The sequence below is a fragment of the Camponotus vicinus genome, unplaced genomic scaffold (assembly GCF_025532165.1).
Source record: "Camponotus vicinus isolate PSW18456_S1 unplaced genomic scaffold, iyCamVici1.0 SCAF_7, whole genome shotgun sequence".
NCBI classification, from domain to species: Eukaryota; Metazoa; Arthropoda; class Insecta; order Hymenoptera; family Formicidae; genus Camponotus; species Camponotus vicinus.
The window spans coordinates 14,998,838-15,026,712 of NW_028141979.1; the positions used below are offsets into that span (position 1 = coordinate 14,998,838).

A 27,875-nucleotide genomic window follows, 5' to 3' on the forward strand; every position below is an offset into this window, starting at 1 on the left:
AAGAGCTTGGAAAGCTAAACAAAAGAAACATTTAAAAGCAAAAATAAAAACATAAAAATTAGTAAAAAAATTTAGTGATATAAGCCATCTGACGGAAAGTATACGAATTATTTGCGTGTGATAAGCGATCTGAAATAAATGCCATAATCCTCTACACACCTAGATTCATACCTTAATTAGTTAGTTATAGTTTATAGCATTGGAGTAATGAAGCTGCCTTCGTCCAGAAAACATATTTGAGGTTGCGCTAATAATTTTGTTATTCTAATTAAAAAATACAACAAATCTTGTACAAATTGAAGCAGAAATTTATCTTCGTTTTGCAGCTCATTACTAAAATGGATTTACGTCAACGTCCTTTTTTGATTGTATCAACATTGTTAATACTAGCAACATGCAGTCATGGAATCGCGAGACCTATAAAAATAGGTAAGCACACTCTAAAGAAATAGATGAAATAACATTAATTACGAGTAATTTGAAGTATTTTTCTAATAATATAATATAAACTTGGTTTTACCTAAAAGAATTTAATAAGAAAATTACAATTAAGAATTAAAATTAATTTATTTTACTAATATCATGTAATGTAAAAAGTATCCTAATATATTGCTTTATATTGCGACTTTTAGGTATATTTAAGATGAAACAAAATTTAAAGAATATTAATTGTTACTCAGTTTTTCTCCTTTTTTCTTTTTTTTATAACAAGTTATTATAAATAATCCTGCATATATAATACATGTTTATCTAATAGAGTAAAAAGAATGCAATTTATAAAAAATTAACTTTTGAACGAAACGAATGAGAAATACACATATATATGTTCAATAGTGATGTTCGAGTTAAAACTGACTCAGCATGTGTTATTCGTTACTTACTATTGATCCAATACGTGTAACGTAAATTACAAGTTCTATGCGATTGTCAGCTATTAGTGAAACAAATATTATTCATGGATTACAATTATGAATACAAAATTAATTGCGATTATGTATATTTGTCGATCTTTTTAATCATTAAAAACCGAATATAAATCTATTCGTTAAAAATTTATCGCATTCATTGAATTTCACAATTTTACACAAACAGCAGAATATTTTGTAATTAGTATTACAATTGGAAAAATAATTTTACATCAAAGAAATAAGTTAAAAATGTAGAAATTTTTTTAAAATTTTTACATTTTTAAGAAAATCTTTATATTTAAATCTATTTTTAAAATCAATCTCTATTGGACTTTTATCATACATCGTTAGCTGGAATCTTTCACAAAGGTGATGAAGATGATATGTCCACATTTCTAAGAGCAATATCCGAGACAAGATACGAACACCCTGCACCCGCATTCGAATTCGTTCCTTTCACCAAGTACATAGATGATGATACTGACAGCTTTAAGACTGCAGCAGCTAGTGAGTAACAAAAAATTAATCAATGTGAATAATGAAACATTATATTATAATAATTAATTTTGACAAGTTTTCTTATTAATTTTAAATATAGACGCTATCCCTCAAATTTTCTTCTTCACATATTCTTATATTTGTTTTAATTCGATTTGAATTTCAACAGAGACTCTTTAATTTTCTAGTTCAAGACAAGGCAAATATTATAAATTAAAAAATCTGTAAAGTGAGACCATATAATATATGCTTGCTCTGCTTTAACAATATCTGATTTATACAATGCTTTTAATTCATTTTACGTTTTATATATCCCTAAAAAAATACCTTTTAAAAAAAGGTAAAGAAAAAGCGTCGAGTTCATCTAAAAACCGTCTCACAAAAAATAGCTATCACAAAAGGTAGCTACCTTTATGTAAAAAATTAACTCTGAAAAATTTTCACAAAAAATAGTTATTTTTATAAAAAATACTGATATTAATTATAAAGAATTGCGTCAAGTTGGGGTGCAATTTCACTTTAAGTTTGTTGGTGTTATAAAATTTTATACATACGTGCTTTTATATAATCCGCTGCTGACAAATAGGTAGAAGTTCCGTTTAAAATCTATTACATTTTTGTCATAAAGAAGAATATTTTTGTTAGAGTTGAATCAATTTTTTAAAATAAAAGATTACGTCAAATGATTTTTAAATTTTCTAGAAAATTAAAATAAGATTAAAAAAACTTATTAATTAAAAATTCAAAAAAATGAAAGATTACGTCAATAATTTTTCAATCTTCTACAAAAATAAAATAATCTAATAATAATAAAATTAAAATAATTAAAAGAACAAATTTTTTTAAAAATTAAAAATGAAAAAAAATATAAATTAAAAAAATTTTAAATAAAAAAACTCGGCGCTACCTAGTAATTATTGAAATAATGTTAATATGTAATTGTTCATTTATCATTTATTATTATTGCCAATCAAATTGGTAGCGCGCCGAGTTTTTTATTTAAAATTTTTTTAATTTATATTTTTTTTCATTTTTAATTTTTAAAAAAATTTGTTCTTTTAATTATTTTAATTTTATTATTATTAAATTATTTTATTTTTGTAGAAGATTGAAAAATTATTGACGTAATCTTTCATTTTTTTGAATTTTTAATTAATAAGTTTTTTTAATCTTATTTTAATTTTCTAGAAAATTTAAAAATCATTTGACGTAATCTTTTATTTTAAAAAATTGATTCAACTCTAACAAAAATATTCTTCTTTATGACAAAAATGTAATAGATTTTAAACGGAACTTCTACCTATTTGTCAGCAGCGGATTATATAAAAGCACATATGTATAAAATTTTATAACACTAACAAACTTAAAGTGAAATTGCACCCCAACTTGACGCAATTTTTTATAATTAATATCAGTATTTTTTATAAAAATAACTATTTTTTGTGAAAATTTTTCAGAGTTAATTTTTTACATAAAGGTAGCTACTTTTTGTGATAGCTATTTTTTGTGAGACGGTTTTTAGATGAACTCGACGCTTTTTCTTTACCTTTTTTTAAAAGGTATTTTTTTAGGGATATCACTTCTTTTTGTATAAAAAATTATGTATTTTAAATTTAATTTCTCATAATTATTATTTTTCATAATATTTATTAAACATTTTTAAATAAACCCACCACGACCCCGTCATACTATAACAAAATGTGACGGTCTCGCTTGCTTACTATAGATATTTAAATATTATATAATCATTTTTTACAGATATTTAAGTTTAACTTTTCTTTAAAAGGTATTTTTTAAGAATATCACTTTTTATGTATTAAACATTACATATTTTATAAATTTTTTATGGATATTATTTTTTTATTGTACGTATTTATTATACATTTTTAAATAAACCCCCCGTTATACTTTTTCAAAATGTGACGGTCTTTCTTGCCTACTACAGATATTTAAATTATTAATTTTATAATATTGGATATATTTATATATTACTTATTAGACATTCTTCGTAGAAAAAGTAAACAAACATTTTTACCACCTCTAGTCCACTGTTTTTTCTTAACTTGAGCATCATTAGCTTCGATCCAAATATTAGATGTTCCTTCTCTGCACATACTTATATAATTCATCAATATCAGGATTTTGAAAAAATATGGCATTTGTCACTTTGTACGTCCATCTATTAATATCTTAGTCATTGGAATAGCACATAAATTAAAATCATGTGTCGCTTTCATTGATTTATCATTTTGTGATGGAAAAGATATTAAATGAATCACGATTATCTCTTTTGCCAATATTATTTCTATTTTTAATAACATATTATTTTTTTCAGCACAATATTCACACGATTCGTTATGCAATTGAAACCAATGTGAAAAAGTAACATTTAACAAATCATTAAGATCATATTTTTTTGTCTTCAAATTATTAATAGGAATAGAAATAATAATATTATTATCAACAATAGTTTTTGTATTATCACAGGTTTTACACCGTCTTGTAGAAACTATTTGATTTCTCATGAGACTTTTTATGCAATCATATTTTTCGCAAAGAGCCATAAGAAAATCAGATGCATTTTGTTTTACTGGATTTGAAAAATATTCTCCTAAATATTGTCGTATTGAATTTGTACTTAGATTACGCACACCATTTTCATATCATACTAATGTACGTAAAACATCTGATTTTTCACAATGAAACAATTGCTGTCTAATAACATTAAAATTTAATAAACATTGCAATACTGCATTTGCATAGCATGAAACTTTATCTGTATTTTCGAAACCACGTATAATCCAAGCAGTACTTCGCTCTATTTTTTCATCCGACTGTTGAATGGAAGTAATTATTTTTGGTAACGCCCATAGAACATCTTTTACTTTCGGATATCGTCCTTTTAGAGGTATTATTATGTCTGTTGGTTTATGTATACGTCTTAGCCGGTTATATTCGACAATAGCTTCTTCACTAGCCATTATTGACGAAGGATCAAAGTTAATTAAATGTAAACCATCTAAAGATGTTACTCGTGACAACGCAACGTAAACTTGACCACAATTAAATATAGAATTACCAATATCCATAATAGCACATTTCAAACTTAATCCTTGGCTTTTATGAATAGTTATACCATAACTCAGAGATAATGGCAACTGTTTTCTGGTAACATATGCTCTATCCATCACCTCAAATTTAACGTTTACTCTTTCAATTAAATATTTTGCACCTGATGGTAAAAGAAGTTTAATCTTTTCTACGTTATTAGTACATGGATCTTGTACAATTGAAATCACTTCAGTAATTGTATCATTTACGAGACCCAAACTAGCATCAATATTACGTCGTATCATAACTTTAGCTCCAATTTTAATCATAATTTGTTTGGAAAGCCAGCTGTTCTAGAATTACCATCATCATTATTTGATAATACTTTTAATACTTTTTTTTTTACATATGGAATACATTCAATTGTATCTTCAGCGATTAATAATATTTCTTCAGAAGCAATACGACTTAACATTGCATTATTAAGAACATCACACATATGACAAGTGGGCAATAAACAAACGGTATCTGATGGCAGAGTGTTAATAAAATCACATAATTCGTTTAATTTATATTCAAAAGAATTACCTTTAAAAGATACTTTTTTATTTTCAAGAATCTTACAATCAGATTTTGTGACTAAACCGAAACGAATTCTTGACAGTAATTCACGATAAGAGCCATCTCCCTGCTGACGCATATTAATTGTTAATTCATCGTAATCGAATAATGTAGTCCACAAATTAACAGCATTTAAAGAGCCAAGATATTTAGCAATATTTTCATCTGATAAGTGCATGAAAATAGGATCTTCGAGTACTGGAGGCAGTTGAAGTAAGTCTCCAAATAATAGAATGTGCTTTCGGCCAAACCAACCATCATCGCAATCATTAGTGTCAAATATTTCGGACAATCGAAGATGTATATACATTAACATTAAATTTAGTAACATTATCTAATATTAAATTAGATATCATTGATACTTCATCAATTACAAGAAGAATAACATCTTTAAGATCCGCTCGTAAAACTTTCAATACATGATCAGATAGTTGTTTATATTTAGGAGTCTGACCATGTTGAACGGGTAATTGAAGCAACCTATGAATTGTCAAACCATCTATATTAAATGCTGCTATTCCAGTAGGTGCTGCTACAGCAGTATCTTTATTAAGATTTTGTTTTATCCAACATTTAATAGTCTTAATTAAGAAACTTTTTCCAGTACCACCTTCTCCGCTAACGTATAATCGTAATATTGATTTATCTGATTGTACAGTATCAATAACTCTATCAAATACTCGTTTTTGATCCGTATTTAATTTTGCTATCATTTCAATCACATCAATCTCTGGAATTAATTTCTCACCAAGATCTTTAAAATCTTGCATTGCTCCATCAGCCTCTACATTTTGAACACCTATTGGATTTTCAGGATCATCTTGAGATTGTTGTTTCTGTAAATCATCATGTAGACATTGTCTAACTAATTCTTCTGCAGTTTCAAATGCTCTTTGCATTTCTTCTAATTTTTCATGATATTGCAGTGCTTCTGTAAGATGTAGTTTTACTTTATAAAACGATTCGGCATAAGTATCGCATCCATTTTTAAGATCTCTAATTTTCTCCAGGGGTTGAACATAAATAATAACGAAAAGAAGTACTTTTCTGGTTGGTTATTAACATTAAATCTATAATGATTAATAAAATGTCCGCGTCGTCGTCGTTTAACATATTGATTATTACCTATTTTATAATATTCAATCTTTTTACTACTTGGTTTAGTCTTCGTGATATCGTACCATTGTGCAAATTCATAAAGAGATTTTTCTTCTAATTCATTTGGTCTTTGTGGATAATAATTATCTATCAAAGATGGATAAAATATATCTGTAGATTCAGCATTAAGGGTTTCAATTTCTTTACGATTTTTTAATCTTCTGTGTCGTATCTGATTAACATCTAACCATCTAATAGTCGTATTTCAATCAGTTCCATGTAAAGGAATATTTAGCAATGTATCAGCAGCTTCAAGAATTCCACATTCTCTGTTATTCGTAAATCGCAAAGCAATATTCCATAGACGACTTGCTAATGATTTGTTTTTACTATCTGTACTTTTAAGAATAGAATCAGACAATTCACTTTTTCCCGCTTTATTCATATATTTAGTAATGTAATAAGTAAGCAATGATGATTTTTCACCAATATATTGTATATCCATATTGCCTTCCCATGCAGTAAGCACAACAGGATTATAATCATTTATAAGAACTTCATTGTCTGTTCGAGGAAGATCATAAAGTCTACTTTTATGTTTCAATTGTTTCCTTCCTGCTATTGAAGTTGCCACATCCCTCATTTTCAAAGTTTCAGTAACGGGACGAAGAAATCCAAAGCGACACACACAAAGAACCTTATTACTTTCTGTTTTTTTAGAACGAAGACAATAATCGTTATATATGTGTCGTTGATGTGTATTAACACGTCTATATAATAACGGTGAAATATCTTTATTCGGCAATTTACAACTTACGTGTTCTAAAATAAATTTAGAAACTTCTTCAACAGTAGACTCACCGAAAATTGGTGCATCCTTAATCCAAATTAATAAGTGAAAGTGTTGTATACCTCTACCTTGATATTCTCGACGCCAGAAATAGTGAGTTACTTCTCCAATAGGATTATCTTTTGAATTAATAAAATCAAGCATTGCCTGGAATTTATTATCAAGGAATCTTGATGTTGATACGGGATCTTTAGCAATCAATACGCTAACAGATAATGAAGTATCATTCCAGCCATTTACTCTACGAATATATGCACCTAAATTTTCCCATAACCATTCACTCGGACTTAATGTCAAAAACCATATTGCAGGTCCATAATATTGCGCCATACACTTTAAATCACTTCTCGGTCTATGCCAATATTGTTCTGTATTTCGGAGCGTAGAAAATATTGTACTCAAATTAGATTCCAACAGATCTTTTGACATTGCATCTAAATATTAATTATTGATTTAATTAAGTTTTTATCATTACATATTTACTATTATAGATTTCATTATTATTGCATTATTCTTTATTATAAAATAAAATTCACGTATGAAGAATCAAAGAAAGTTTTAGAAGTTCAGATTAAGGACGTTCACAAGTTATAACCAAAAATATACGATTTGTCTGACTTTTGGATATGTTGTCGTTTGATGTAAAAGAAGAAGATTCGAATTTTTTCAGAATTTTTTACCGTGTAGTTTGGCTAATATAAAAGGATAAAGTTGACATTTTAACACGGGCTCTTATGGCGATTTTAAAAAAGTTTATATCTTTGGACCCAGATATACGATTTTCAATTTTTTGGGTTTAAATCGTTGGTTTTTTTATAAAGAACAAATGTTATTAAGATGGGCATTGTTTACCGTGTAGTTTTGTAATAAATAACAAAATACTGTTTCCGAATTTGTGTATGTTGGTAGTGTGAATCGAACGTCTTTGCGCAAGCGCGGCAAATGCGCATACGATTTGAACTGCGTACGAATCAAACTTAGCGGATATTGTTAGATGATTGTATATAAGTGAATATAAAGTTTTTTTGAAGTACGTAAAATGTCATAAAGGCTAAATTGGAAAAAATTCATTTGATAAAAATAATTACATACTTATTTATAGAAAAATCTTTATTTAAAAATTATTTTAACATTATAATAAATATCTCATAATAATTTAAAAATAATTATTTGGCATATTAAACAGTCTTACATTATCTAAGATCTAAATCGATATTTTACTTTTATAAAAATAATTCTCATATTCAATAGAAATAACTATTTGGCACATTTAAGAAATTGTATAATTGTATCAACAATTTTTTTATTCTTTATTATGTTTGGTTTACCATTAACTTCTCCTTTCAGGTACACAATGCATTTTTCTTCTCCTTCATCTTTATATTTCTTTAATAAATCTTCGTATGAAATATTATTTTCAGCTAATCTTTTTATCATCAATTTGGAAATGATATTATGTAAAGGAACCAATGTCTGTTCAATTTCTTTGCTTCTTTTACTCTTTTCAGTTTTTTCAATAATTTCTTTAATTGTTATTTTAGTTTCAATAATATTGTTCATATCAAGGTATTTTAAGCTTAACTTTTCCAACACATTAATATCAAAAACAGCGTTATGAGACGCACTCATAGAGATTTCCAGTAACTCTTTCCCTAACACTGATAAGCTGTACTTATTTGTTCTATTTGGTAATTTTAATTTGAAAAGTGGTAATGAATCACAAAATCCTATAATAAACTCGGAAAGTTCATCGATAAGTGAAAGTTGTGTAGCTGCATGTATAAAATGCCTGTAATCAAACTGACAATTGTGGGCTACTAAAATAACTTCTTTTTTAACGATTTCAAGAATTCTATTGTTTTCAAAAAAGCGACTTTACATGCTACGCTTGAAATTTCTTTACCATTAAGATACAGCTGCCTTCCATTTCGAGTTAGTCCAGTAACTGCCGAAGCTGAAGCATCTATAGATTGTTTCGGTGTTATATATACGTTGAAACATAAATTTTCATTTTTCATTGCAATTTGCAAAATATCTTTTCCAATTTTAAAACTTCCTGTTTCGAGATCGAAAAAAACGAAAGCAACATCATCGGTATTGTAAAAAATATTATCTGATGTTTTTGTGATAAAAGTAGTTGGTAAAGCATTCCCAAAGAAAGCCATGTTGGAGAAATACGTATCTTCTTCTGAATGTTCTTTTCTGTTTCGCAGTTGCTCTTTTTGTGAAGTATTAAATTTCCTTTTAGCTTTTTGTTCTGGCTGTTCATCTTTTTGTTTTCTTTTTAAAGCTTTCAAATCAGTTTTTTTTACATATCCAAGTAAAGATTTACTATAATTTATTCCCGCTTTATCCATAACATTTACAGAAAATCCTTCCCCACGATTCTTATGGGCAATTGTAATTGCAAATCGGTAATCTGAAGATTCTGTTGTACTGTATGAGTGCGATTTCGGACAGTGACTGCTCATATTATTATTTAAGCTCTCATTTGCTTGAGAAGACCCCGCTAACGAATATTGAGCAGCATTATTTGCTAATTTGTCAAAAAGCTCTTTGAGCGCATCAAATAATATCTCATTTTGAAAATGACGACTATTATCATAATTGTCTTTATCTTTGATATATCCACAGAAAGAGTCGTTGCAATCATCATGTCTGTCAAAAACATGGTAAGGCACATTTTTTAAGCATTTTTTTATCTCATCAATGTTTCCAACGTTCTTTTTTATTATAGTAGCGAAAGTATTTTTTATATAAGCAATGGCATCATGGGAGAGTTCCCCGTCTGGATCTAAAGCTTTGTTTTCGCGAATGAGGTACAATCTGTTCCCAACACCCTTCTTCGTATGATTCATATCCGATTGTTTCAAAATAGTATGATCACTAGCTTCTTGAATCGCACTCATGCAAGAACTGTCGTTATCAGCAATGATTACTCCCACTTCAGCATTATTTTCTTTTAAAATTTTGCTGTTAACAGTCAACTGAACTGCACCTGCAGGTTCCATGGATTTAGCTGAGCCAAAATGATTCAAACGACAATCGTGCTCGATTGTTCTTCCAGTAGCTTGTTTGTGATGACAAAAAATACATTTACGATTTTTGGTGCAATAATCTAATACCTTACCAGAATGAAATCCAATTATAGCACAAAATCCATTTAAGCTGTCGTATTTATACCCATTACCCCTTTGGCTCCAACCCATATCGTAGGAAACGAAAAGTCTAACGATTTTTTTGGCTAGTTCAGTTTCACTCGGTTCAATTGTAACTATAAGGAATCCTTCTTGATACTCGGGAGGTCTGGAAAAGGATGTAGGAAGAAATGGACTTAATTTAATAAGTTAAATAGTATAATCTTTGGTAGAAATTTTGTGTTTTTATATTTCAATTTAAATGTATTTACAATTTATATTTTCTGTATGCAACAATGATTTCATTAAAATTGATCAATCCTAGGAAAAAATTTTCATTAAATTTTTTGTAAAAAATGTACGTCATATAAAATTTATATAATAAATCAGTATAATTTTAATTAAAAACATAAATAAATAAAAATAGATTTTTTCTGTTCCATTTGTAAAATTTAAATAAATGTAAATTGATTTTTTTATATTATACTAGTATCATAATATTCTTTCAAAATTAATTATTAGGGTTTCATTGAGCATGATAATATGACACTTAAAATGATTAGAAAAATGTTGCATAGTCTTACAATGTCTTTTTTAAGGCTTCTATATTTTTTTCTGTCAGTTCTTTTTCTATTAACACAGCTTCTATGCATGATTCTTTTGCTTCTTCCTCAATTAATGGTCCGATAATTCTTTCGTGCATTTTATACGTATTCGATGAAGCCACGGGCAGATCAAGCAAAAATAAGTACTTATTGGTTTGGGTTATACCACCTCCAGCATGTAGAGAAGCTACAAAAATAATTATAATTATGAAATAAAGATTAGTTCATGGAATCATAAATGAAATGAAAAAAAAAAAACAAACAACTTACCCAAAGTCATTTTAGTATTGACAGCAAATACTTTTTTTCCAGATGCAGGGTTGGTATATTTTTCTGATGAAAGTACTTTTTTGATTGCACCACAAGTACACTTTACATCAAAATAGGATCCTAAACAATGACGAATCTCGTTCACGACGTTCTTTAATAGCAGATCTACTCCACAAGACGAGCAAATCATTTGTTCTGACATATAATCTAAGTCCACGATACGATTACCTTCAACAGGAATACTTTTTTCAGTTTTTTTTTACTTGAATATTATCACTTTTTGTTGCTGCGTAATGAGAATTTTTTAACCCCATCTTTCGTATTCTGTTATATTTATTGATGTTTTTAATAGTTGTAAATCGTCCTGTAACACTAGAACGAAGTTGATCTTGCTTTTCGTCCATCTTTTGAGGTTAAAGCACGCCGCTCTCTCCCGTGTATCATATAGCCAGTATTCTGCTATGCAATGCTACCAACATTTGCTCGCTTACGAGTTTTCCCCCCGCTCCCCTGAAAAGCATACCCCGCAACGAAGGTTGGGAACGTCCTTAAATTGAACGATAAAACGTATTGCAATTCTGTCATTGTTTAGATTCTTATCTTAAACAAAATTGAAATTTAGCCATTACTAGGTCTATAAGAGAAAAAAAGAAGTTAAAAATTCGAAATAACTTAAATAGATGTATGTAATAAGTAAATAATAATAATATAATTACTTTTATATATATTTTTTATATATATAAAAGTTTGATATAAGTTTGTAGCGTATCATAAAATCATAATAAATATTATTTTAAGACAGCATCAACATATATAGTCCATCCTCCCAAAACTTAAAATATAGTTTTACAAATATGATGTTACTCTTTTCCTTTAAAGCAACATCTAAACCTTATTCAATACAAGTAATCTATTCATACAAATTATGGTTACGCAGAAAAAGATTATCTATGTACATAATTATATATAAGTATGTATATCTATGACTCTATAGTTCTATAGTATATAATTAGTATATAATTATATACATATATATAATATAGTATATAATTATATACATATATATACATATGTGTGTATGTGTGTGTGCGTGTAGAAATTTACATATTTGACTGTGCAACCATAATTATAGTTACATAGATATTTATTACATTTGCCTGCGTAGACACAAATATAGTTACGCAGAAATATTCGCTACTACATGTATAATGATAATTATATATACTTATGTGTGTGTGTGTGTGTGTTTGTAGAAATTTATATATTTGACTGCGCAACCATAATTATAGTTACATAGATATTTATTACATTTGCCTGCGTAGACACAAATAAAGTTACGCAGAAATATTCCCTACATGTATAATTATATATACATTATATATATATATATATATATATATATATATATATATATATATATTGTGACCGTTAATTCTTTAAGGGCTAATGATTTTACGTGGCCGGTGTTTTTGGCCCACGGCACACCTTCGGCGCGATCTCCTTACATAACAAAAAAAAACGTTTCTCTCCAAAATCAAATATATGGGCGCCAGGTGCGGTAATCCGCACCGCTCTATAAAATTTACCGTATCGGCAGTACACAAAGAATGCAAAATTCTCAGAAAAATCGCGACGGACGCTCGACTAGCCCCGTCTCGAAATTGGCAGAGGGGGGGAGTCCGTGTTAACAGTTCACAAGGAAGGATCGAGAATACAAGGTGGCTGCAAATAAAACATAATATTATAATAACAAGAATTAATATATTTAGCTCAGCTGGTCCACCGTCAGCGCGTGAACCCATTCCGTATCGTTCCGATTTTCTACGCTCATCGCGAACACTCGATCTCGAAATAAAATTCAAAATTGGCCGTTATCTCACGGCAACTATACGAGTCGAAAATATACGTGTTTCGATCGACGAAAGCTGTGGTTCCCCGAGGACGCAAATATTTGTGTTACACTGCGAAGGCTTTATTCGAGAGATCCTTGAGAGAAGCTAACAATGACAATCGTTAAATTCGAAAATAATAGGCGAACGCTCCGAACGGTAACACACAAAAATATAAACACTAACGCGAAGACAAACGACTCTAATGTTCCGAAAACTCCGAGCAAGCAATCCTTACTAATATAATTTTCCCAAATAATTTCCCTCTTATAAAATCACACCGAAATTCCACAGATAAAAAAAAGATTGGTTTAAAATAAGAATTTTACTATGGCAATTAAATCCTGAAAGAAAGGCACATTAATACACAGAATATACATCAAGATAAATAATCTCAATCGCTAACAAGGCAAACGGTAAAAGAAAAAAATACACAAGAAAAAGAATCCAAAAATAGCACACATCAATATACAAGTTATAAAGCCGAATATTATAGCGGTAGGCAGCAATTAATGCGCCAATAAAGGAAAGAAAGGAGGAGGGGTGCGCAAGCATTCCAAATTTAAATAAACAATAAGGTCCTCTATATTGACTTTTAATTCGTTACGTTGACTTTTCAACAGCTTACAAAACAAAAAAAACGAAGAATTAATTATAATATATAAAAAAAATTAAGCAAAAGATTACGAAGTTTTCAAGAAGTCATCAACAATCATTAATAATAACCGAGAGATAATAATAAAAGCTCCAGAAGTGAATAAAATTCTTAAAAAAGTTGAATTCCAATATATAGTATCTCAGAAGTTTTAATATTGAAAAAAAATTAATATTTTCATTAAATTAAAATAAATTACAAAATTTTTTCCAATCGACAGCTATAATTCTAGATATTTCATTAAACCGATTAAATAGACGATATTACTAATTGAAAAGTTTCCCGTACGGGAAAAATATTAATCTGTATTATATATGCTTCTGAGACTTTCCCATACTTTCAAAACAGTTGTTTTCAAAATCATATTTGCTTGCGACCCTCAAATACAAGAGAAATACATGTTCAAATATCAGACACAGAGAGATATCACAACATTCAAAATTCAATATATATTACAGTTGACCTTGTTATTCTCGAGTTCCTTCTTCCTTGTGCCAACGAATCTCTAACGGAAAATTTGAAATCATGAGATGCCCTGTTTTTAGTGGGCCCCACGTTGGGCGCCAGTTTGTGACCGTTAATTCTTTAAGGGCTAATGATTTTACGTGGCCGGTGTTTTTGGCCCACGGCACACCTTCGGCGCGATCTCCTTACATAACAAAAAAAAACGTTTCTCTCCAAAATCAAATATATGGGCGCCAGGTGCGGTAATCCGCACCGCTCTATAAAATTTACCGTATCGGCAGTACACAAAGAATGCAAAATTCTCAGAAAAATCGCGACGGACGCTCGACTAGCCCCGTCTCGAAATTGGCAGAGGGGGGGAGTCCGTGTTAACAGTTCACAAGGAAGGATCGAGAATACAAGGTGGCTGCAAATAAAACATAATATTATAATAACAAGAATTAATATATTTAACATATGAATAAATTTTAATGACAGACAGATTCGTGTAGATGCAAAGCGGTTTTATAATATTGATTATCCGATTATTAGCCGGCAGCGACGGGCCGGCATTCGAGCGCGATCACCGCGGTATCATATGTCACGCGGCAGAAAAAAAGCATACAAGAAAAGTCCCGGAATTCCGCGCTAAACGAGACTTGTTAGAGTTTCGGCAGCTACGAATCCCCAAATAACTTTTAATAATGAGCACCGCGGTGTCGACTCCTTTAATGACATCCGTCTTTCGCGAATAGAAATAATTAATTATAATAATGGATCTACCCGTCGCACACGCAGTTAACAGAAGCGAATATAGATGCGAACCGATTATACATACATTATATCTGCTGCTTCAACGAAAAAATTTAGCGACTAGTAACGTATCTAACAGGAACGGTTGAATCGAGACACGAAAAACTATCAATAACAATAAAGTATCAAATGACTTGAGCCTCGGAAATATGCGAGCCGATGCCGCGACGTATTTGTCGGTTATTGGATATCGCAATCGCCTTTGTGTGTGAGCTCGGTTACAGTACTTTTAACAGACAAAGTTTTACAGCTAACAGTAATAATTGTACAAATAAACATTTACAGTGACTGTCGGCGCGCAACTGGGAGAGAGGGCATTTAATTTTACGAAAGCTCGAACAAAGTCTTTCGGCCGGCCGTCGTACTCTAAGACGCAAATATCGAGAACGCAGAAAAGGAATTTCACAATAAATTTAATGACGGCAGCTATACGGCACCGACATTGTTCGAGCTAATTCTACCTGAATTATTTAACAAAGACGGCCAGATGGGGTCGACGCTTGTCTCACCGGTGACTCCTTGCGGTTCTCCGTGCTCTCGGCATCCACGTGTCGGATCGGTAATTTTGGGCCGTCGTTCCCTTCGCCAGTCCGCCGAACAGTGGCGAGCGGAAGGCCCGTCGGAATCACGCCAGCAAATTAATGCGTAACTAGGCCATCTGTGGCGCTTCCGCAACCCTCAGGATCGTCGTGTGGCCCATTTAATCCTGCGGCCTTCAGGGCTGTACATGTGCTTGTCGCACCCCGTTTCCTCTGTTATTTTCCATAAGTCCTCTCGTCGAGGCCCGTCAGGAGGGATACTTTCGGCCGCCACTCGCCGTTATTTAGAATGTTCTTCTTTAGCTCTGTTCCGGCCGAGATGACTCCGACTCGGGGTCTCAGTGTCAGTTTTCGTCCGCTGGTTGGCCTTCCCCTCAATTGTTCCCCGTACCTGCTGGGCATGTGAATGTTTACAGGGGCGGCAGCGGTAGTCTTAAGTGGACTTTACTATTGACGCAATTAAATAATAATACTTAGCTTGACGTGTTCCTTTTAGTCGGCGCCTCTGCTCGCCCGTTTCCTTGTATCCTGTACTTCTTCCTCAATTTTGAGCCGCCGGATGAGATCCCGTCAGCGTTTCCCATCGTGCCCGCTCTTAAGCCTAATCTTAATGCTAACAAATAAATTTGTACGCACGGGAGGCGAGTATAATCTCGCCTCCAATAGCCGCTCTCTCCCTAAATTAGGGGAGAACGAGGGCCCAAATTCATTCTCGGTCGGATCTCGCGATCCTTGTGACGGACCGCCAAGTGTCACGTCACAATATATATATATATATATATATATATATATATATATATATAATTATACATATATAATTGTTAATTGCAAATTACATTTTTTTTTCGAAACAATTTTGTGTTTTCTTTACACCAATTGATTCCTCTCATTATTTTGTACATAAAAGTATTAAGGTAAGATAATCGAAAAATGAATATTTTACTAGATATTTTATGGTTTATGTAAAATTAAGAAATTATTTCAAGCCTTATAACTCGAAAAGTACTTGATGAAAAAATACTTTATTATAGTGTTTTGGAAAGCTCTCGACATAAGCTATAAGAATATGCAATAAAAATTAGGTGATTCCATTTAAGAAATTAAAGGTGTCCTTGACCTCACCTTAACGATGCCATCCAAGGTCAAACCAATGACACCATCTTATGTTCCCCTCAAAACCATACAATTTTTGTCGAAAACGTTTTTCTCTAAAATGCTTAGTTTTTGAAAGAAAAGGGGTGTACGGGTGGTCTAGGATACCCTGTATATACTTAAATATGTGTTTGTTTTTATTTATTTAAAAGAAAAGATTTATTATATATCTATAAAATATAATAAAAAATATATTATATGTTATGTTGCTAGATATTTACTCATATAATGTGCTAATGATTCTTTAATTATATGACGAGCAAAATTTTTACTTAAAAAAATGTGTGTTTAAATTAGTATTAATGCATACCTTTCTTTTTTTGTATTTTCTCTCTATCTTTTATATATCTTCTCTTTCTCTCTCTTTCTTTCTCTTTTTCTTGATAAAAATCTTCCTTTATCTATCTTCTTTTCTCTCTATTTCTCTTTCACTATTTTTTGGTCTTCTTTAATTTTTTTTCTTATTTTTTAATTTTTAATAACCTTAAATAATTATTTATTTATTATATTTTATATGATAAAACAAATTATATCCTTATATACATATATAATACGTAAATAATTATTTATGTAATGATCTAGCAAACAGAATTTAACTATTATACACACATTATAAACATTATTACATACTTTTATTTTCTCTGCTCTTTATATATCTTCTTACTTTCTCTCCTTTCTTTCTATCTCTTTTTTTTATGTTATGTTAATTTTTTCTATCTTAGAATTAATTTTAATATATTTGAGTTTGATATTTGACAGACGTAAATAATATGAAGCAACCCAACCAACAGAGAATGTTTTTTAAATATATTTTTAATATTTATTATTCATTAATTGTACATTTGTACAATTTATTGCAAATATAATATTTATTTAATGTTTATTTAATATTTATTTTTTATGAAACGTTCGTTTAAAATAGCAATTTAGAGAAAATAATAATGTTATGTTTATTTAATATTTATTTAATATATATTTTTACATTTACATTAACATTATTTTTTGTTTTCAATAATGATTTTAAAAAATATTTATGTGATGCTTATTTAATTTCTATTTTATATTAATTATGCCAAATATAATATAATTTATTAAAATATTTATTTAACAGTTATTAAACATTAATTTAATATTTATTTATATTTGGCATAATTAATATAAAATAGAAATTAAATAAACATTACATAAATATTTTTTAAAATCATTATTATATACAAACAACAATAAGACGCGTCTTTATTAGTTATTGTTGTTTGCGTGGACTTAGCATAAGACACTACTGTTGTGTCTTTTGACTACTGTTGTGTCTTTGCAGGAAATTTAATTATGATTATAAAAATATTGTATATTTGATGATGGTGAATATTAATTGGCTGCGTTCCGTTTCACGCATATGCGCGCATTTATTTATAGTATGCGTAACGTATACTATAGATAAATGCGCGCATATGCGTGAAACGGAACGCAGCCATTGTTTCGAGCGCAGAACGCTCTCGCGCATTAATACATGCGGTTATCTCTGATTGGTTGTGTGAGTCGTCGCGTACGCGCCACTACGTGGCACGATCACAGTGCGCGTTAACCTAACCGTTAAAACTGGCTGCACGACAGTGCACGAGTTCTTTGTTCCTTTGTGCCTTAATTGTGCTAAGCAGTGCTTCGTGATTGCTATTCTCTACTTATTTTGAAGTGTTCTACATTTGCCAATAAGGTAATACTCAATATAATACTAGATGTATCGTAAGGATTTATTAAAAACTGTGTTTTTATTATACTTTTGTATTTGTATTTATAACCTATTTATGGCTAATATATTTTATGTGATATAAGTAATAATAATTTTTTTTACTTTTTCTTGTTTGAAATCTTCTATATAAAATTGAGTAAATCTAATTTATATAATTTATTTTTTCTTAACAATTACTTGGTTTTTTTAAATGTTTGATTGTTAGGTTAAAAATGTATATAATTATTAGATTTTTTTAGTTTTCTTTTCATTTGTTTTTTTTTTGTTCAAATTTTAAACATAATGTAAAAGGTGTGTTAGACTTATGATCTCTGCACAATACAAAATAGCTCTCTTATTCTAATAATCACTAAAATACTTGTTTTTTGTGTTCCTTATATTTTTGATTATGGGGAAGTCTAACATACAATTTATTGTTTTTGACATTATTATGTTCCAAATGTAAACAAAAAGTGAAACACTGAAAAACATACTAATTACTGGAATAATATAGTTTTATTAATATATTTTTAATTTATTCAAGAATATGTCCAAAGATAAACTATTTTATGAACTTTGCAAGAAAGCAAAAAGACGTAGATTAAATGCTGAAGACGTAAAAGAATTAAGTTTTACCAGTTCTTCAGTTGATTTCGACCAATCGAATGTTCAGCAGTCATATTCTCCTGGCAGAAAAAATAATTCCAAAATACCAGATTTTCTTTAACTTGAAAAAGAATTTTCTCATCACTCTGGACTTTCTTATCACTCTAAACTTTCTCATCACTTTGAACTCTCTCATCATTCTGAACCTTCTTCTCATTCGGAAAATGTTGAGTACTCTGAGAATGAACATTCTGATACTTCTGAAAATTCTAATGTTGAATATTGGAATAACGATGGAGAACATGATATTCTATATGAAAATGTCGACTCTAATGATCTTTGGTCCTTCCCACATTCACCCTCACCATCTAATTCAGAATATAGCGAAAATTCAGTTTCTAGGAATTCCAAAGTACTTAAATTTCTTCGCGGTTGGGCTTTAAAGCATAATATAACGCATGAAGCTGTTTCAGAATTATTGAAAGGTTTGAAAAAAAATCATAAATGTTTTGCCAATGAATTAGAAACCAACTTTCCTATCGATGCACGAACATTATTGAAAACAAATGTAAAATTAATTAAAAAAGTTGTGCAGCCTGGCTATTATATTCATATTGGATTGCAAAAACAATTATTAAAAATTGCTCCTAAATATTTAAAAACCGCACATTCTTTTAAATTATTAATAAACATTGATGGATTACCTCTATTCAAAAGCTCGTCTGATCAAGTATATCCTATATAATGTACTGTAGTATCTGTTTCAAAATTACGTAACAAATTCCTTATTTCCTATAGGAATATATTATGGTAAAGAGAAACCTGCAAATTTAGAAGATTATTTAGAAGATTTTATTATAGAAGTTAAAAATTTGAAAAATAATGGCTTTCATTTTAAAAATTATACAGTATGGTTAGATGGTATTTACTTTGTTTGTGATGCTCCAGCAAAAAGTTTCATAATGGGAACAGTATCACATACAGGTTTTTTTCCTGCACTAGATGTACTGTTCGTGGTATTACGTCGGATAATCGACGAATTTTCCTTGATTTAGAGAGTCCTGCTCGTACTTGTCAAGATTTTTTACAATGGAAAGATTCGAAATTTCGTCGTAAAAATACCCCTCTTACTAATATTGCGAGTTTAGATTTTGTACATGATTTTGTTCTTGATTATTTGCACTTGGAATGTCTTGGTGTTATGCGTTCGATGATATTGAATATGTGGTACAAGGGAGCAATTCCTCATAGACTTTCGGTAGCTCAAATTGAATTAGTTTCAAATCTTCTTGTTAAGTTTTAAAAGTGTATTCCAGTAGAATTTGCAAGAAAACCTAGAGAGCTGCACATTGTTTTACGATGGAAAGGAACGGAATTTCGATTATTTCTTTTATATATAGGGTCAATTGTCCTCAAAAATGTTTTAAATAAACAGAAATATATTCATTTTCTAGAATTTCATTTTGCAATGAGAATATTATTAAACCCAATTCTTTGTAAAAAGCAAGAACTTCGCCAATTTGCCAAAAGTCTTTTAAAACATTTAGTTCAGTCGACCGCAATATTGTACAATCAAAATTTTATTACTCACAATTTTCATAACAATATTCATATAACTGACGATGCAGACTATTTTATTGATAAGTTAGATGATTTTTCTTTGGATACAGTTTCTGCATTTCCTTTTGAAAATTATATGCAGAATATTAAGAGAAAAGTCAGAGGACGTAGTAAACCGCTTGAACAAATCGGTCGCCGAATTGGAGAAATAATGGCATTTGAATCTAATTATTTGTCAGATCAAAACGATGAATTTCCAAAATTTTATTATCCTCATAATACCGGTCCGGTATTATCAGAGTGTACGCGTCAGTACCGTGGTGTTGCTCTTGCAAAATTTAAAATAAACCAAAGTCCGAATAACTGTTGTGGTACTGCTAGTGGAAATATTATTCAAATTGAAATCATTGCTATTTCTAGACTTTTACGGATTCCAGTTGTAATTGGTAGAGAATTTATTAATAAATGTAATTTTTATAATATACCTTCTGAGAGTTCCCGCGTAGGAATATTTAAAATAAATAAATTGTCTAATCTCAAAGAATGGCCATTATCAGAAATTACTACAAAATATGTACAAATGCCATACAAAGACGGTTATGTTGTATCATCAATTTTACATTATGACACGTGTTAAGTAATACATCATTTTAGTTTTTTATTCATCTTATATTTCTCTTTCTTTTTCATTCTACTATTTTACTATTCTTATTTTTCATATCTGGTATTTTGTGATATATGACAAGAAATATATACAAGAAATATCTGGTTCTGAGGTAAAAGTGATACTTGATTAATAAATTATCGTTTGAGTATTATTATCTTATTGTTTGAGTTTTTTATATGTTCGGACCTTATTTCCATTGATAAATTATCAATTACATATACCTCTACCAATTACATATAAAAAACTCAAACAATAAGATTTAAGATGTAAGGAAAGCAGTCAATCATAATTGAGAATATTATTTAAGCAGCCATTTTTAAATAATTTAAGCCACGTTGAAAATTCCGTATAGATGAAATTCTTTTAATTTCTACTGCTTAAGCTTTACTATGTGCGAAAAATGACCTATCGAATCAACTATTATCATCAAACAACAATCTCTAATTAATGTTGAATTGATGTAAATTATAAATTACGATTCAACATTAATTAAATGTCAAAATTCGATAGGTCATGTTTTGAACCGACCATAAGTCTTCTAGTTTTTTCGTTATATAAATATATAGTATTACAAAATACTGCTCAAAAAACTATGTAGTCAATAAGCTTTTATATAAAATATTAAAAAATATTAAATTATATAAAATATTATATATATTCTTTCTTGTTTTTCTAGTTTGCCATGAATGATGGAATTAATTTTAATGAAACAAATCCTAAAAAGAATGAACATTTATCAAACGTAAAAGACAATGTTTTTAATAAAACATCAATATCTGCTACAAAAGAAATAATTATCGATAATATGACAGAGTGGTCTATTGTTCATTTTGAAACTGACGTAGAAGAAGATGTTGAAAGTTTCAACGATCTTATTCCCTCTTCATGGATTACAAACAGTGAAACGTTAAGTTGGTATCCAATGAATGAGCATCAAGCAACCGTACAAAAACTTGTTAAACAGTGTACAAAACCTTATTTAGATTGGAATTGTTTTTCTATCAAGAAGATAGAAGGAAACATTGGTAAGTTTTACGAGATAATTTTTCGTTTATGTCTTCTCATATTTTACATGTTCTTCCTGTTATGGTATGATTGAAATTCATGAGAAATTCTTTTGCAGAAAATTATGATAAAGGAATGAAAATGCTCATAAAAATTTCAAAGAATCCGAACGCCAAATTGTATTCGGATATTGAAGAAAAAGGAAAAGGAAAACGATTAAAAAAACCAAATAAACATTTTAACGAGTCAGATAAAGAAAATCAGTCAGTTAAAAAAAGACGACGTCATGTACAGTCAATGTTACCGCCGCTACCATCAATTCCAAAAATAACAAATATGTGCAACTTATCGCAGGCAAATCAGTTATTGCCTGAAAAAATGGATAAAGTAATAGCGTGTACAAGTAAATGCACAGATGAAGTTTGTTCAAGTTTGGATAATAGTGAACAAGAATTACTCTCCTCATATGATGTCAACGAAACACCAAGTAAAAGTTACATGGCATCTAAAAAAATAAAATTTTCACAAGAGGATTCTTCTTTAACGGAAACGCATCAATCTACATTTAATAGTTCAGAAAGAATATGTCATTCTGGAAAAATTTCCTCAAACGGATGTAAAATACAATCAAAACTAAATCATAATTGTTGTTATACTTCAGAAGGAAAAGTGACATTGGAATCTCTTGCAGATGCAATTTGTCATTTTAGTGGTATGTTGCAATTGTTGTAAATATTTATGTATTTAATATAAGATTTTAATAAGGCACACATATTACTTTTAAGAAGAATTATCCTAATCATATATATATTGTGACGTGACACTTGACGGTCCGTCACAAGGATCGCGAGATCTGACCAAGAATTGTCGTGAGCCCTCGTTCTCCCCAGATTTAGGGAGAGAGCGGCTATTGGAGGCGAGATTAAACTCGCCTCCCTTGCGTAAAAATTTATGTATTAGCGTGATAAGATTAGGTTTAAGCGCGGACGTGATGGGAAACGCTGGCGGGATCTCATCTGGTGGCTCAACGTGAGGAAGAAGTCCAGGATACAAGGAAACGGGCGAGCGGAGGCGCCGACTAAAAGGAACACGCCAAGCTAAGTATTATTATCTAATTTTGTCAATAGTAAAGTCCACTTAAGACTGTCGCTGCCGCCCCTGTGAACATTCATATGCCCAGCAGGTGCGGGGAACAATTGCGGGGAAGGCCAACCAGCGGATAAATTAACACTGGGACCCCGAGTCGGAGCCCCCTCGGCCGGAACAGCGCTAAAGAAGAACATTATAAATAACGGCGAGTGGCTGTCGAAAATATCCCTCCGGACGGGCCTCAACGAGAGGAATTAGGAAAAATCCAAGAGAAAACGGGATGCGACAGGCACATGTACGGCCCTGAAGGCCGCAGGATAAGATAGACCACGCGACGATCCTGAGGGTTGCGGAAGCGCCACAGGTGGCCTAGTTACGCGTTAATTCGCCGGCGTAATTCCGACGGGCCTTCCGCTCGTCACTGTTCGGCGGACCGGCGAAGAGAGCGACGGCCCAGAAATATCGATCCGAGAGGTAGATGCCGAGAGCACGGAGAACCGCAAGGAGTCACCGGTGAGACAAGCGTCGACCCCATCTGGCCGTATTTGTTAAATAATTCAGGTAGAATTAGCTCGAACAATGTCGGTGCCGTATAGCTGCCGTCATTAAATTCATTGTGAGATTCTTTTTCTTGCGTCTTTGATATTTGCGTCTTAAAGTACGACGGCCGGCCGGAAGACTTTGTTCGAGCTTTCGTAAAATTAAGTGCCCTCTCTCCCAGTTGCGCGCCGACAGTCACTTTAAGTGTTTGTTGTACAATTATTATTGCTAACTGTAAATTTTTGTCCGTTAAAAGTACTGTAACCGAGCTCACACACATACGGCGATCTCGATATTCGATAGCTGGCAATTGCGTTGCAGCGTCGACTCGCATTCCGTGTATTATATCATAGAGAGTAATTGTTCGCGTTTGATCTAGTGTGTCTTTTATTAATTAATCGAGTCGTATCTAAATTCTTTTCGTTAACGTGTAACATACCGGTAATTGATAATTCAATTCATTGTGTAAAGAATTCACTCATTTTGCGTCCGGCTGTTTATTCTAATCTTATAATTCGCTCTCTTTCTTTCACGCAGGGTAAATAACATTAACCGGGCGAATAGCGCGGTAATTATTATCAAAGATTTGTTTAAATTCCTAGCTGTCGAGACTTGGCGTGTGTTACCGCGATACTTGTGTCCGCACACCGGCCCGTTGCTGCCGGTGATAAAATAAAACCAATTGTATAAACTTTTTTCTCAAACCGCCCGCGCCGGCCTGCTATCAAACATTAATGTTCTTAATTATCCATGTCAAATATACTACCATCTTTGTCATTTTAATAACTTGTGTTATTTTCAGCGACCTTGCATTCTCGATCCTTCCTAATTAAATTAGAAATTAAATGGACCGCCCCTCTACCATTCTCGATACGGGGCTAGCCGAGTGTCCGTCGCGATAGCTTTGAAATTCTTTCGCTTTCTTTTAAGTGTCGTATATCGTCCAAAGACTTTATTAGAGCGGTGCATATTCCCGCACCTGGCGCCCATGCAAATTTAGAGTTGAAGTTTTGAAGAGAAATCGCGCCGAAGGTGTGCCGTGGGCCAAAATCACCGGCTACAATTATCAGCCCAATATCAAAAAAATAAACGGTCACAATATATATATATATATATATATATATATACTTTCACGCGCACGCGAGCACACACACACATACATATAAAATTAAACTCATAAGTCAATACATTTTATATTAATACTGAAAGTGTTAAATTTAAATATTTAGTTTATAACGAATTCAATAATATTCTTTTTTTATTTTTAGCTGAAATGTCATCGTATAAATTTCTTTGGCGCAAGATAGACAAAAACATTGAAAGTTTCTTGGAAGTAGAGGCAATTGAAAAATCTGAAAATCTAAAACCTGGACAAAAAATTGAAAATTCATCTTCTTCACAAGTTTTGGACGATGAATTTCCATTAAAAAATCTGGATGATTAAAAAAAATTGAGCGTAAACTAAAAAAAGATGACAATTTTCATTTCAAAGTAGTAAGATATTTGATTTTTGTTCAAAAACACTCCATATCAGTTGTTTTACATATTTAATTACTTGTAGGTCGATGCTTTGCATGTAGGAATTATGGGAGAATCACTTCAAAAACAAGTGAATTCCGTACTTCGAATGGTTTTAGAAGATAAACTGGCAAATCTTTTTAATTGGAAAGGGCAACGAGGAAATAAACAAAAGTTATGTAACGATGCACCCCCTGCACGTTACTGTATTCCCGGCATGCGATCCGCCGGAAGCTGCCGCCCGGCAGAACACCCGCCGGGCAGAGGCAGGGGCGCGGTGCGCCCACACTTTTTTAAACGTTGAACACACCGCAATAACGGCTTTAAGCCGTTAGGCTAAAATTAGCCGAAAAGAACCGAGCGTCGCCGATGCGGCCCGAATCGCCGACCGGCGAAAGCCTGCGTTCGGCGCACTTCCCGAACCCCTCCGAACGGGCCCGACCGTACCGCTTTTCCGAAACCCGTTCGGAAGGGGTAATACCGCCGCGCGCCGACGCGGGTAATTAGCCGGTATAAAAAGGCCGCATTCGGCGAATTAGTTACCTATTTTTCCTATCCGCTCACGCAAGTGAAACGATCCGAAACTTAGACCGCTCCAAAGAATTAGCCAGCTATCAAGATCAGGAGGTAGAGAGAACTCTTCCTCCATCGAGCACTCTCGATTCTTGACACAGGCTCCTTCCATCTGAGCATTATCCGACCGAGAGAAACCGAATCAGAGTGCACTCCGGTTCGATCGAGGGATCTCGATATCGGTCTACCATCCGACCGCCTAAACGCCGGTGCATACACCTCGAGGTAGAGAGGAGAGCTACCTCGGACGAGGCATTCTCGTCGGCACGGCGTTCCCGGAATTTCCTATCTCCGTCAAGGAAATACTCGCGAATTTCCAAGAACCGTACGCTTATCACCTGCGTAAAAACGGGGCTAGACCGAAAGCCCAGACGCGCGACAAAAACGCGAGCCACGCTACGTCAAACGGTCGTTGACCGCGTCGTTTGTAAACACACGCGGTATACGCGCATTCCAGCGTACGAACCCGCGAAAGATAATAACGCACGGGTTACTTGTGCATCGCGACCGCATACCCGCTGCAGCGTACCGTCGTGCCGCACACACACACGCCGTTACATACATACGCACTGCAACGTGCAGTCACATCATTCTATTAGACAAACTATACATTTCACTTTTGTACACACTCAACGTGAATAAAGTATCGCTTTTATTTCTGACGAAAATTCCGAGCGTAATCTTTAAGCTTGCCTAACCGACAACCGAATCCTGATCCCGGCTGTGATTATCCGCCGGCACGCGCGGAGTTCGTCCGTGACAGTTATCGAAACGCCGAATATCGAGAGTAATTATCGGTAAGTTTATATTAATTACAATTAAACCTCTTAATAAAAATGTAATTACACTTATGTATATATAAATATAAGATAATTGAAGTGTATAAAAAATATCTTTACAATTTGAATTTTTCTATATATTCATGGATTGTGGGTTTGTTATATTTCTTTACAGAAGCAATTGCTAAAGAAATTCCAACGATAAATGATACGATATTTGGTAGGAAAGCAGGACCATGGTTAGCTCAAGCCAGCTTTCGTATAAAAAAGTAAATATACATTATATTATATATTAAATAAGATATTTTAGTAATTTTGGGTACATTATACATATAAATAAAAAAAATTATAAGAAAATAGATTACACATATAGAGATTATACAAAATTATACATGAATTTATGCATATTATATTAGAGGATGTACTACATGTACATTTTCCATATATTGTCCTGATATGCATTTAAATTCATATGACAAAACATCTGTCCCTACATGAACAAAATTTATCTGTTAACATTGTTTATTAATATTGATGTATTTTTAATAACAGGCATCAAGACAGGCATCAAGATGACATGAACAATAATAAACTTGCAACTGATGTCAGCTCTACAAGTGAAGATGAGACGGAAACTGACAATAACGAAGATACGAAGAGAACGGAGATGACGAAGATAATGAAGTATCTTCGAGACAATAAAAAAGATATATAATGAAGACAAGTAACAATGAGTTGCGATTATAACGATAGGTAATATTGCATGTGATCAAAGATAAGTCACTTTTGTTACAGTATTATATTTTTTTATTCTTTTTCTTTTATGTTTGTGTTCAGTTTTAATTTCCTGACTGGTGTTATTTTATTAAAAAAGAAAAAAAGATTGATTTCTTATTAAATACGTTAAATTTATAACTTAAATGTACAAATAACCCTTGTTAAATAATCTTTATTAGTTTGTTTACGTACTAAGATATATATTTAATATTGGTAACATTTTATAATTTTATATCATTCGCTTAAAATTTAAAATATGTGTATTTGTAGATTTGATATAGCATTAACATTATTAGCAATATAGACTAATCTATATTTTGTATTGTCGCGCAATTCTATAATGCACCATTTTATTTCTGCTGCCAAAGCTCATTGTATTAGTATTAAACAATAAAAATTTAAGTTAGCAAGTATATCAGGGGTAAATTTTATTTATATTATAGATTATAGAATAAACCTATATAAAACAATATTTTTTCAACGTTAAATATGTATTTCTTAATTA

At 31.5% G+C, this 27,875-nt stretch overlaps 2 protein-coding genes, 1 long non-coding RNA gene and 2 pseudogenes across 6 annotated transcripts; 2 read left to right on the plus strand and 3 right to left on the minus strand.

Moving 5' to 3' along the window:
* Positions 1–327: 327 nt before the first annotated feature.
* Positions 328–26,747, plus strand: LOC145974452 (uncharacterized; annotated as a pseudogene). Its single transcript, XR_014439679.1, has 6 exons — positions 328–429; positions 1,260–1,415; positions 21,766–22,114; positions 22,213–22,806; positions 24,992–25,217; positions 25,285–26,747. The product of XR_014439679.1 is annotated as an uncharacterized LOC145974452 (transcript).
* On the minus strand, positions 4,070–6,681 carry LOC145974982 (uncharacterized; annotated as a pseudogene).
* Positions 10,465–11,527, minus strand: LOC145974496 (uncharacterized). Of its 2 annotated transcripts, XM_083104359.1 has the most exons (3): positions 11,267–11,527; positions 11,039–11,158; positions 10,465–10,955 (listed from the first exon to the last, which is right to left on the minus strand). In XM_083104359.1, the coding sequence occupies exons 2-3, from the start codon at positions 11,046–11,048 to the stop codon at positions 10,744–10,746; spliced, it is 222 nt and encodes a 73-aa protein (XP_082960485.1). In that variant the 5' UTR covers positions 11,049–11,158; positions 11,267–11,527; the 3' UTR covers positions 10,465–10,743. The 2 variants fall into 2 exon arrangements, with proteins under 2 accessions (XP_082960485.1, XP_082960484.1); XM_083104358.1 differs by having other exon boundaries at positions 11,039–11,527.
* On the minus strand, positions 19,908–21,067 carry LOC145974455 (uncharacterized). 2 transcript variants are annotated; one of them, XR_014439685.1, is made up of 3 exons: positions 20,908–21,067; positions 20,454–20,796; positions 19,908–20,196 (listed from the first exon to the last, which is right to left on the minus strand). It is a non-coding gene; the product is annotated as an uncharacterized LOC145974455 (long non-coding RNA). The 2 variants fall into 2 exon arrangements; XR_014439686.1 differs by having other exon boundaries at positions 20,454–20,799.
* Positions 25,611–27,783, plus strand: LOC145974214 (uncharacterized). Its single transcript, XM_083104022.1, has 4 exons — positions 25,611–25,715; positions 26,578–26,611; positions 26,769–26,862; positions 27,146–27,783. The coding sequence occupies exons 1-4, from the start codon at positions 25,611–25,613 to the stop codon at positions 27,306–27,308; spliced, it is 396 nt and encodes a 131-aa protein (XP_082960148.1). The 3' UTR covers positions 27,309–27,783.
* The last annotated feature ends 92 nt before the right edge of the window (positions 27,784–27,875 follow it).